This window comes from Nipponia nippon, unplaced genomic scaffold (assembly GCF_047370975.1).
Source record: "Nipponia nippon isolate SJK-2023a ecotype South Korea unplaced genomic scaffold, ASM4737097v1 scaffold_4, whole genome shotgun sequence".
NCBI classification, from domain to species: Eukaryota; Metazoa; Chordata; class Aves; order Pelecaniformes; family Threskiornithidae; genus Nipponia; species Nipponia nippon.
In genome coordinates, this window is record NW_028262358.1 from 24460634 (window position 1) to 24473110 (window position 12477).

At 38.5% G+C, this 12477-nt stretch overlaps 1 protein-coding gene across 1 annotated transcript in view; it reads right to left on the reverse strand.

Annotated features, from left to right (window-relative positions):
- Window positions 1-3209: 3209 nt before the first annotated feature.
- Window positions 3210-12477, reverse strand: part of PROX1 (prospero homeobox 1) — a 49710-nt gene continuing 40442 nt past the window's right edge. The window contains exon 5 of the mRNA XM_087777120.1: window positions 3210-8961. Coding sequence (XP_087633246.1) covers window positions 8773-8961 — 189 coding nt within the window. The 3' untranslated portion in view covers window positions 3210-8772. The remainder of the gene's footprint in view (window positions 8962-12477) is intronic.

Below are 12477 nucleotides of genomic sequence, written 5' to 3' on the forward strand. Positions count from 1 at the left end.
TTTCTTTAGCTATCTGTGCCATCTTTCTCTCTTTTTTTTCCTTTCCTTTGCCTAGCTAGGGCCTCAACCTTAAGTCTAATTTTAAAGAATAAAATTAAACTGTGCATGCAATTAACTGCCTTTGAGCGCGAACAGCAGTTCATTTTCATGTGTTTTGTTGTGAAGCAAATAGCTTGTTTGTTTGTTTGTTTTTTCACACTGATTCCCAAATAAATGGGAAAGTACCACTATTCACTCGCCTAGGATTTATTAATGAAAACGCAATCACAGCCTCCCAGACTCTGGGCAGAGCGAGGTGGGGGGGTCCTTTCTCTGCACGAGAGTCGGTGTCTCACTCTGTTCTGCCGCTCCGGAACGAGCCAGGCTAACCTAAGCCAACAAGAATTCATTTGAGTGTCTAAAAAAAATTTAATATGTAAATAAAATACACCTCTTGTACCATCTTGAGGTACATGTATGCTAGTGATACTAATGAGCTGTACACAAAAGTGAGGATTGTAGCAAGTGATGGATTTTCTGCACCCACCGATTGATCAGGCTTTAATAGGCAGCGTCTCCAAATGCCCCTGCCCCCCGAAAAGCTGGAAGAACAGGCAGGCCTTGCAATGCGCCCGGAGGGTCACAGATTTGGACCACACAGGGAAACAACCCTTCCACCCCCTCCCAGCTTTTTATCTAGCAGTTCTGCCACCACCACGGGAGCCCTCCATCCCCGTTCAACAGTGAGCTTTAGCAAAGGTTTGATTTATTTTCCATATTGTCTTCTTAAAATAAATGCAGTGCCATATTTTAAAACTGAGTAAGTCTGTTTGGGGAAACACTGTAACCCATTGCAAAGAGTGACGGACTTCTTTGCTGTTATTTCCTAAACGCAGTCGGTCATATGCTGCGACTCACCCGTCAGTTCCCTTTCCCTCCTAACAAAGAGGGAAGACTGGATCAGAAGGGATCATCTCCATAGAAATTGTGTTGGCACAACCTAGACTGGGCATAAATAAGGGTACAGACCAAGAAAACGAGAGCAATTAACTCTTTCAGGCTCTCAAATCGCAAAATGCAGTCTTCTACATTCGGTTTCTCAGTAATGTGACGTGTAAAAGACCCCAGTTCCTAGTGATGGTCTCAGTGACATAAAATTGCTCTATTTGCCTTGGTCAGGGACGATTCATGTCTTCCTTATGATTTTTAAGCTAGAACGTAGTATCTTCCTTATTGTAAAAATTCCAGGTATTAGAGGAACTGAGGATTTCCAAGCACAGATGGCCAGATCTGCAGAATTTGGATCATTTCAGGGTGCTTGAAGCCTGGGAAAGTTGATTTGGCCCTCTGCAATGACAGGGACTACTTGCCAAGTTCCAGTCTAGCTCTGAACTCCTGCAGTATTCCGAGATGCCAATAGCTAGGATTTCTTATTTAGAGATCTGTGTGCTTTCCACTGCAGGGTAAAATGGCAAATAGTGTCTTGTATTTCACAGAACTAGTATATTTGGGAGAAAAACTCATCAGGGGACAGAGTGAGCTAGCGATTACCCATGCAGCTCATATCCTTCGGTCCATTAACCGGGCACCTGAGGGTGATCTCTGTCTCCTTCATCTAGTTAAGTCTTGACAGCTAACACAAAAATGAGCCCTCCCATGTAATCTGTAGCTGCCTTTGTAAGCCTTTGCTAGGACATGCTTAACCAGCTGCCTGGTTTTAGTCTCCTCACCCTCTCTTTGGCTTCCCTCTGACAAGGAAAGCATTTTCCTGGTTTCCCAGCAGCTCCCTCCTGGGATGCCTGTGCTTGCTCTGAACCAAGACTGGCAGAGGACCTCCTCAAGGCTGGAGGCTTTCTGGAGCGGATGAGCCAGGGACCTTGACACGCTCCTCATTTCAGACACTGCAGTCTGCCTTGCTCACCGTGCCATAGTCTTAGCGACCTCCCGAATACACGGACAATTAGTAAGTGCGGTGGAGCAGACACTTCCTTAACAAATGACCTGAATGTTAGGTATTTTGACCTGAAAATGCTTCTAGTATGTTGGTTTGGTAATGCGGATAGACGTGAACTAGGAGAGGCAATCTGCGTAAAAACAGAGATCTTACACCTAAATGACTATTAATTATGTAGATGCAACTTCATGACCTTCCACAGACCTCCTTTACACCTGGTGTTGACGTGGCCCAGCAAATGCAACTCCGGTTGTATAAAAAGACATGGAGTTTTAATTGCTGTTGCAGATACGAAGTATTTATTTGGCTGTCATGGTGCAGCTAAAGCTGGATTCAGGCTCCAGCTCAGCTCTACAGTGTCTTGAGGCTGAATCAGGGAAGACTCTTAAAATAAATAATCTCAGATGAAACCAGATTTTTAACATGCCCCTTCTTCAAAATCAGAAAATTCTTGCACGATTTTGTGATCCAAATATGCTACCATCTTACTGCCATCTGCACCAATTCTAAGCCAAAAAGAGACCATTCATATCTGAAACACAGACAATAATGTAAATCAAAGGTTCACTCAACCTCAAAATTTTAAGATACATATGAAACAGCAGAAATAGCGAAGGACTAGAGAAAAACAATGAACACATAAGACTTGCATTTTGAGGAAGTGTTTAAGAACAGATCAGTTATATACAATGCTAATGATTATACAGCTTGAAAAGGAAGAGATCCAAGAAAGAGTGATAGATTTTCATAAAAAGAATAGAGAATGGTATCTGGACACTACCATTACCAAGGGCAAATTGATAACAGGAACAAACGTGAACCACATCAAAACAAGCATTTATTCTACATTCCCCCGACTTGTGGAACTCCCTGTTGCAGGACACCAGCATGGCAGACATATGCAGGAAATGATTAAACATCATAAATAAAAGTACTTTCTAGCTCACATTGGCTACATTTAATTTGAAGGGCTGTCTACGCCTCCGACATAGCATGTCTCTTGCAGGGAGTTATTCCTTGTCTGATAGACTATTGCAAAATAACATTCATTATCTTAACCGGTGCTGGAGGTAGGACACTGGATTAGATAAATCATTATATCCATTTTGCAAGAGGGCTGGCAGTTTCATTAATAAATAATTTGAACTAAGAGGAAAAGAAAACCTTCAGAGGACTACAGTGTTAGGCACAGCCTGGCCGCAGCAGAAAGGTTCAGTGGTTCACCTCTTGATATGGGGCAACATAAACTTTTGGAAATAAATATAAACAATGGCAATGAGCTTGTAATTTATATTTTATTTTGCACAAGCTTGCATATATACTGCACATACATTCAGTTTAGAGAAGATGGAAGGCACACAAGGCAATTGAACTACTGTATCCTTTAAGTGGTACAAAGCAAAAAGGTAAAAGTCTGGAGAGTATACAAAAGCTTTAAACACACAAAATAAAATCCACCCCCCCAAACATTTTTCCTGTGTTTATCTTAAATTTAGTAGCTGCCAAGCTAGAATTGTAACTTTTTTCAATCAATTGTCTACTGCACCTTTTTTCCCAAACGGACAGGGGAGTCTTATTGTTTTATCTTGTCATCAATTAATATTACAGTACATCCTTGGTAATACAAAATTGTACACCTTCATCAAATAAATTAGGATAAATTAAACCAATAAATTATGCAAAGTCTTCAGAACAATAGACAACAACAAAAAAATCCACAGTCGAAATTGCCTCTAGCTAAAAAATAAAATAAAAAAAAAATCAAAAATTGACTTTATCAGTTCAGTTATTGTACTATCTTCAAATTAAAGGGTCTTTATTACAAAAAAAGAGCTTAATAATGCTATTTACAACATATTGCTAAATAATATAAAGGCAGTGTTTTGTCACTTTTGTAACTATATACATATGAGTAATGGCTGGGACAATATCAGTTTAAACCTTAACCTTTGACTCTTCTGGGCAGCATTAAAACCAACCTAAAGAGGCTTTTTTTTTTTTTCCTTCTTGTTTAGTTTCTGACTCTTACACGTTACATGGTAATGAGATGGTTATTGTGTTTGTCTAATATCTCACTCGAGTGGTACAATTAATGCAGAAAGGATGGATTTTAGAGAAAAATGTAAGCTCGCTGTTTCTTCTAGATTTGTTTCTACATATCCCAGTATATTTGTGCATTCGGAAGGTGGCTGCTTCGGGAGAGAGGTGACTGTGGCTCAGATGAAAAGACTAAATAAAGTCATAGTGCCACCACCTTTCATACACTAAAAAGGATATTCCTAAGAAGATACAAAGGTTAAATACCAGTTTTCATCCCAGCTCTAAATATGAGCATTTTTAGCTTCAGTTTATAGATGGTTTACAACCAACAGTTCTACAGAAAACAAAATTGCATTTCCTTCAACAGAACATTTAAGTGCAATACAGTAACTGCTTACTCATATAAACCAGTTACATTCCTTAAGGGGAGCTTTTTGAAAACAATGCGTATTGGAATTTTCAAACACATAGTTGGTACCAGAAGGAAACATTTGCACTATTAACACCAATGATTGCTATATAATACACATGGCAAATATAGTTTTTGCTTTCACTTCTCATGTACAGTGCTCATTTTGGGGGTTTTGTAAACCACTTTCCATTTTTAATATATATATATATATCTTTCTGTATATATATATATGTATAATCTTTCAATGCTGCTGGTGAAAATCCTATCTTTAAAGCCACAAAATCTTCACCTTTATTTCTTAATTAATATTAACCTGTGGAAAAAAACATTTTTCTATTAACTGACTTCATATACATAGAAAAAAATTCTGCAATTTTACAGAAACTGTATTACCCTTTCCCTTGACATCTGATGAAAGAGACTTAACTTTTAAAAGTAGAGAGCTGGATTTTCAAGAATGCTTTCAACTATCTATACAGTTACTGTAGTGTTTCTTATAAATTCAACAGATGTTTTCAGAATGTAGTTATTAAAATCTTATGTCTTTATGCAAGAACAGCCATAAGGTTGAATATATTTACATTGCTTTATAAAAGTTCCCCTCGATTTTCAATGTTCACCCACATACCTGGTACAGTAACAAAGATTCTGCAAACTTAAAACACTTTAATTAAATAATACTCAGAGGCACAAAGCAAACCTCAGGAATACATGGGTGAACACTTTCTTAAATAATTACTACATTCTAACATCTTCCACGTGTTTACCATTAAATGTGAAACGTTCCCATTAAACAACCAGAGATACAGTAAGAATTAAATGTTTTGTAGTTTCAAATAGAACATTCTTTTCACAAAACATAACAAATGTCTAAAATAGGTTCTTAATCTAGATAGGAAAAAGGTAAGCTTTTCACTTCATACGCAGATTTTGTGAGTGTGTTTCTGTGTATATACATACATACACCCACACATTTTGTCTTTGTGTGTGTGACTACGTATGTATATGTATATGCACATATGTCACGTATGAAATATTGCTTCTATACTACTTTTCGTCAGGCTAAGAAAACACAAGATTTGCACCACAGTTACAAAAAATTGGCTTCTACAAGAATTTTCAAAACTTGAATGCTGCTCAAACAATTGAGAAAAAATAATTTGCGTTATCAAACTGTTCTAAAAATTCTCTTCTTCAAAAACGTATTCTCCTGCTTTGTTTTTTTTTTTTTTAATTTTTAAAAAGACACAAAATATGCATAGCTATCAACATTATGTCAAACAGCCGGAAAAAAAAAATCAGTGTTTATTGCAGCTGTAGTAATTGAAAAATAAAGTTTAAAAGATGAAAATTGTAAGCCACAGAAGGCACAAGAACAATTGTACTTGTGGGGGAAAAACTGGTATTTTGAAGGATTTTTTTTATCCTTCCGCTGGTGCATTTAAGGTCTAGGCACAGACTATAACCTCAAGTTTATATGCAGAAATAAATCTGAATTAGCAGTAAATGAATGGCAACGTGGGGTTTCTACATGGATTTTGAAATTCTTTCCCTATGTAAACTTTTCATTACAATAAAAGTAGCCTCCTGCCTTTTAGCCATTTTTAGTGAAATAATATTGAGATCATTTGAAAGAAACTGCTGTCTACTTAAAATTTAGTAGGAGCTATGCCATGTATTTATAATTTTAGGTGTATTGGGAGGCACAAAGGCAATATGGCTATAAAATGCAGAAAAATCACATCACTGAAATGATCAAATTATTGTTTATTCCTTTTTCAGATGAAGGAGTTTTTTTATTTTGCTTTTAAGATGAAATTTCTACTCTTAATTCCTATGCCTCATTTACTATTGAGATTATGCTACTTATAAATAAATAAATAAGTGCAACAACATCAAGTGTTGAGTACACAGTTTCACTTATTTAGATTATGTGAATCACATTGCAGCCAAATAATAATAATAATAATAATATTAATAATAATAATAATAATAATAATAATAATAATAAACAGAATAAAAGTAACGGTAAAATCACAGATTGAGATGGTAGCTAGTAGTATGTCCACATAGTATGACTAAAGTATGGCTTTGCTTTCTTATGTCCAAGGTGACAATGCAGTGTTATATTTTGTATCTGATGGTATGCCAATGATGAACTTGCTGTATGAAAACTTGAGCATTTTATGCCACTTCTTCCCATAAATCAAAAAAGTGCATGAACACAATTTTCATCCTTTCTTACTCAGAATTCACTGGAGTTACATCTTTATGAAGTGTAATGTTTACCAAATCATGCACACACAAAAAAAAAAAAAAAAAAAAAAAAAGAAGAAAAGAAAACAAAAGAAAACGAAAGAAAATGGAAAAAAAGGAAAGAAAGAAAAAGACACATCCTGTCTACTGTAAGGATACGTACAGTATTAGGTACTCTCAGGGAGTCTAAGATCAAGAAGATTTGTTTTGCTTTTAATGCATAGTGAAAATGTTGGCACTTCATCCCATGCTATTGTCTGCATTGCCTATACTCCACAGATACTGCCAGTGCTTGAAAAGAATGACAGGGAATTGTAGGATTGTGCTGTTTAATTTGAAGTCAGCAGGTTTTTAAGGCTTTCTGCTAACAATAATTGCTTTCATACATTTCTGTCTATCAGCAGTATTTGTAAATGAAGTGAAATTGCAATGATCAGGTCAGCTCTTTAGTCACATGGGTAAACTTTCACTCTCCAAAGTCAAAATGTAATTTTAAAATAAAGAAATAAGATACCAATATCCTCAATGGTCTAAATATAATTCGCAGCTAATTAGGAACTTCCTCTAGATTCAGATTGAATTATGTAGGGGAAAATACTATTGACGATAACAATAAATTCTTACTGCATCCGTACAAAAGACAACAGAGAAAATGACAAATACAGAGTGCCATAGCATATTCAACCTTCCCCCAAACTTCTGGAGACGATACCTTTCTGAAAACATTAGAACAGGAGAGCCACTGAAGAAAGCACGAGAACTAGCAGCTAGCTTTCTTTCTGTCTGCTGACATAGCGTGGTATAGCATTCAGGCGAACCCAGATCCATCAGGGACTTTACACTGTAGCTCAGATTTTGGTCAAGACTGAAGCTCCAGCTTCAGAAGACGAGTGCAGCGCAATGCTCAAATAGGTTTTTTTTTTTTAAAGCTGCACTTACTGTAATTTTAAAAATCCAATTTGGCTATCTGAACCCTGCATAGCCAGGACACTGCGATCTTTGTATATGCTTGATTACATTTTTATGAAAATGTAATTTTTATTCTTCTGATTAGGAAAAGACTAATTATATTTCACAGCTACAAACAAGTTGGTTTTTTTTTCTTTTGCCTCAGCACTGTGAGGTGAAGACGCTTTCTTCTACTACATCTAAGATCATTCAAAAAGTGCTTTTCAGGACAGATGTCGAATACAGACAGAAAACTTTGTATACTGGAAAGGGGATGTTTGGGGGCAGAATGGACTAAGAAAAGAATAAATTTAGGGACTAATGCCACTTAAAGAAAGACCGAGACATGGCAATATAGGACGCTGAAGGTTTCATTTTTACTCTATGGAGAGTGAAATGCTTCCGCTTTAATAAGCTGACCATATTCCAAAATTAGTGTGGTTGATATAATATTGTGCATGAATTACTGGCCTCACCCTGCAAGAACGGTATTTGATTTGTGCAAACGTCCCTTGCTGCAATTTAGAGAAACAACAGCCTGGCATGTTGATTACTGGTGCAGGGTACTTATAATTTCTGTAAGGAAAGCATGAAGAACAGGGTTTGCTTTTTTGGGTATCACTTCTTGGAGTGAGTACCTAAAATAAATGTTGTAGTTTTTTGAAGTATGAAACAAAACCTAGTTATTGGTTAAAAAGTATATAAAATAAAAAAAAAAAAGCTCGAAGCTTATGAAGTGACTCCACAGAGTTCAGACCTTTAACAGTATAAACATAATATAAACTTCATTGTCTGTAGTATTGTGCCATGACATTAGTCTCACTAAGACAAAATGCCACTTTGCAGCAAGCAATAAATCTGACAAAGCATTTTTAAACATAATGCCCTAACTTGCTAAGACAGGCTTTTACACGCTTACCAAACTCTTCTCCCTGAAAATTAACCCCGTTGATTCTCCAAATGTTAAGGGTCTCGGGCAAAAGTAAACCGAAGGCTGAAGTAAAATAACCATCCCCTTGGAACTGAACGAAAACTTAAATCCAGGAGGGATCGCAGTCTAATTTCATATACATATATATGTATGCGATACACATATATATGAAATTAAAATAGAGACACACATGACTTGGGCATCAGAAGGGGACTGCTACTTTCATACATTCATAAATAGCTGCTGAACTCTCTACTCATGAAGAAGCTCTTGTAGGCAGTTTGGGGATTTGAAAATCTCGGGGACCTCACTGTCCAGCTTACAGATGACCTTGTATATGGCCTTCTTCCAGGAAGGATCAACATCTTTGCCTGCGATAATGGCATTGAAAAACTCCCGTAACGTGATCTGAGCCACTTCCAGGAATCTCTCTGGAACCTGCTGATACAAGGAGACAATGGCATTAATACAGTTTTCAATTTCAAGTCTCTGGTTCTTCAAAGGAAACTGAGCTAAGTTCTTTCTTTCAGAAAGGGGCTTACATAGCACCTGCATTTTCTAAATGTGGCAGCCTTCTATTCTCTTATGCAAAGCTGTTATATATAGTACTATAGCAATAACTTTTATAACATGTGTTAGAGATCTTTGTAAAGTCTACTGACAGAATGTAGGTAACAAAATGTTACTGTCTGAGTTTGGAGAGTGGGGGATTTATAGGATATAATTAGCAGGAGGGGAAACAAACACAATTGTCTTTAAGGAGAGAAATCTCTGCCTGATATTTTACCCGTGCATTTACGGCCATGTTCTCCTCTCCGTGTGGAATATGAAAGTTCTGCATGCATAGAAAACCCTCTGTACCTCCACGCTTAACTTTGGTCACAACCAGTGCTGAAAGCTATCAAAGAAATAGGGTATCTCTGAATGTTGTTTGTAGTTTAAAAACAAGCAAGCCTTCAGCTAATGGCTTGCTTCTGTGGCTGCTGTGCACAAGACCCCCCTAAGATGGCTTTCTCAAGAGACGTTATGGTCTTCCCTTCTTTTTCAGAAGCCTACAAATAAAACCCCAACCTCTTCAATGTGTGCATTGTTCTCCAAGTGGCTACTGAGCTGCAAAGCATCAAACTCATCCGGGTTTTCTAAATGTCACTGTCACTTCATGGGTGAGCCAAACAGCCAGCTAGCAGGGGCATGCCACTCTCAGAAGCCCCTGAACAATGGGTGAATGTTAAAAAACACAGTTTCCTCTAAACTTTGGTAATTCATCCTAAATAGTTGTCTCAGGCAACAGCACCACCTTCTTACCCTCTGCCTTAAATGATTCAAAAGCAATCACTATAAAGAACCATAGGTCAGTTGCAAGGCTGAGGTCATCTCCATAAAGGTATTATTTTCCATTTTTATTACGGAAATATGGCTTCACAGCTCTAGAACTGCTAATACACGGCCGGCCAGTAGCCAGCATGCTTATAATAGCAAGTATTCCCTCACTGCTATTCTTTGACCACTCTGGCAAGAGGAGTTCTCCAACCTGCAGCAGAGGCTACTTCAACCATTCCTGTGGCCAACAAACACCCGAGCAGATCTCACTCATTTACTGAATGCATGTCACATTGCCAGATCAGGGCCAGAACCTTATCCTCTACTTCAGGCTTTTGCTCTTCTCCCTTTAGAAGCCACTTTCAGAAAACTTGTCTGGAAATGTGCGTGTTTAACCTGATACAACAGAGCTCTAGAGCCTCACTCACCTATTACCGTTGGGGAAACACTAGCAGTTTGCAAGCCACGTTTTGACATCAGATAAGCGTGAGATCAGCTCCCCCTGACACCAGCTGACAAACTCCGCTTCCAGAAGCCCCGCAGCCCGCAGAAGTCCTATGTCTACCTCTGAGAGTGAAATCCAGCCCCCCCACATTTTTCTCTGCTCCCAAAGACAGTCTGCCTTCTTTGGAAATTTTTCATTCAATGGGCTGCACAGAAAGAAACACTTTTACAGATGTTCTATTCCAGCAATAATGAGGGAAGAAAATAACTACTATGTTTCAGTTATTCCAGCTCAAGGAAATAACTTAAAACTTCACATAACCACTCTGCTCTCTGGGCACTTGGTAATACATCTACAAAAGATACCATGCTTGTCTCATTCTTGCATTGCTATAAAAAATGATACACTTTTCTCTTCCCGCAGTTCAAACAACTGCTCATGTGCTGTTCATCACCCTTGGTATTGCTGGGCGCTAACCAAGGGGAAGGAGTTGTCTACATGACACTAGAAAGCAAGAAATTTAGTAGATAACCAACTTCTTGGTGTACACACTTATGTTAACTCAGGAGGGCAAAAACTGTTGTTTTTTGCCTTTGTGCTTGGGAAAAAGAGCTCACACCTTTCAGTTTTGGTGTCCACTCCAGAAGACCAACATTAGATGCCTTTCTTCCCTTCTAAGTCACTGGAGATGGGAGGGAGGCAATTAAAAGCACCTACATGAGAATCATAAAGTCCAAATGCAAGAAGCCCTATCTCTCCCTATATGGTTACACCCATGACAACTTCAAGCATGGAAGTGACAACCTGGGTTTTAAGTTGAGCCTTTGCCATTCAATTTCTACCTATGCATATGGAAGTTTTCCAGGTAGAGGATGCTGCTTTTCCACAGAGTAGGCAGTGTGAAATCCCTGAGCCACTAGTTTCCAGGCCTCCCACCCCAGTAAAGACACACAGGCTTTTCTTTCAGGTTAGGAGTTAGCTTTTAAGGACCAGCTTCATTGTACCTGAGTCACATCTGCAGGGCCGGGCCCCTTTGAACCCAGTACAACAACCTGCAGAGAGCAGCCCACAAACATAATAGTGAACGAAGCCCTGCGAGGGCTTTGAAGAGACCTCCTCGTAATGCCGAGTTCCTAAAGATCTCCCCTACTCCACAGGCATTAGAGCCATTCATAGCTCTTTCCTTTTGGGATGTTATTAGCAATTTTTCATGTCAGACTGGATTACACACGTTACTTTGCATGTTGTAATGTGAATAGCACTGTGATTAATCCCCACAGGATACTACGTCAGCCAACATTTTTTCTTTCTAGAAAGAGTAACTGCAAAATGTTGTTGGTTTTTTTTTAATAAAGACAATACTAGTGAAGTCCAGAGCCTGAAAATAAATATTTAAATGGATGGGTAGTTAGATTTTACACTGGGCAATAATCAGTCAGCCATGTTAATTATGTGTTTGGGGGTAGCATTTCCCTGACCCTAAGTGATGGTGACCTATTCAGCGCATCTTTACACCTAACTGACTGAACATCTCTGAAGTAGGAACATCTGCAGAAAATGCTTCAGTGACAAATAAACTCCATCTACGTTGCTTTTAATAGAACCAACAATCCCTAGTATGAACCCAGGCCATTTTCTTAGCATCAGGTGGCAGCAGTCAATCAAAGAATCACACTGTACATTCACCAGGAGGAAAGACAATGAGGTCTGCTCAGGGGGAGGCTAGGTGGGTTTCAGGCTGAAGCCTCCACATCAGACTGATTTAGAAAGAAATCACACTTTGCCGCATGCTTTGTCAATGTAACTCAGCTTCGCTGCCAAGAAAAAAGTCAAAGGCCAAACTCTGGGCTAGTGTAAATCAGCAGAGCTCTACCAGCCCCAGTGCAGTTATGTTGATTTACACCTGGTACGCATCAGTCCCGTACCTCCTAACGCAGCCCAACGACCACCACAGTGCCCCTTCTCAAGCCTTAGCCACGTTAACACATCCCTTTCATCTATGAAAACTGGGAAGGAATTGAAGATCTCATCTGCTCTTGTCTATTTATGCTGTTTTAACTACAGGCATTTTCCTTGGCTTGAACAACAAACCTGAACTATTTCACTCCTGGGTCTGCATGTGCAACTACCATGCCGAACCATTTGGATTAGCACTGTGGGGGAGTGCTTTGTTAAAAATACTCAGCGCAAAC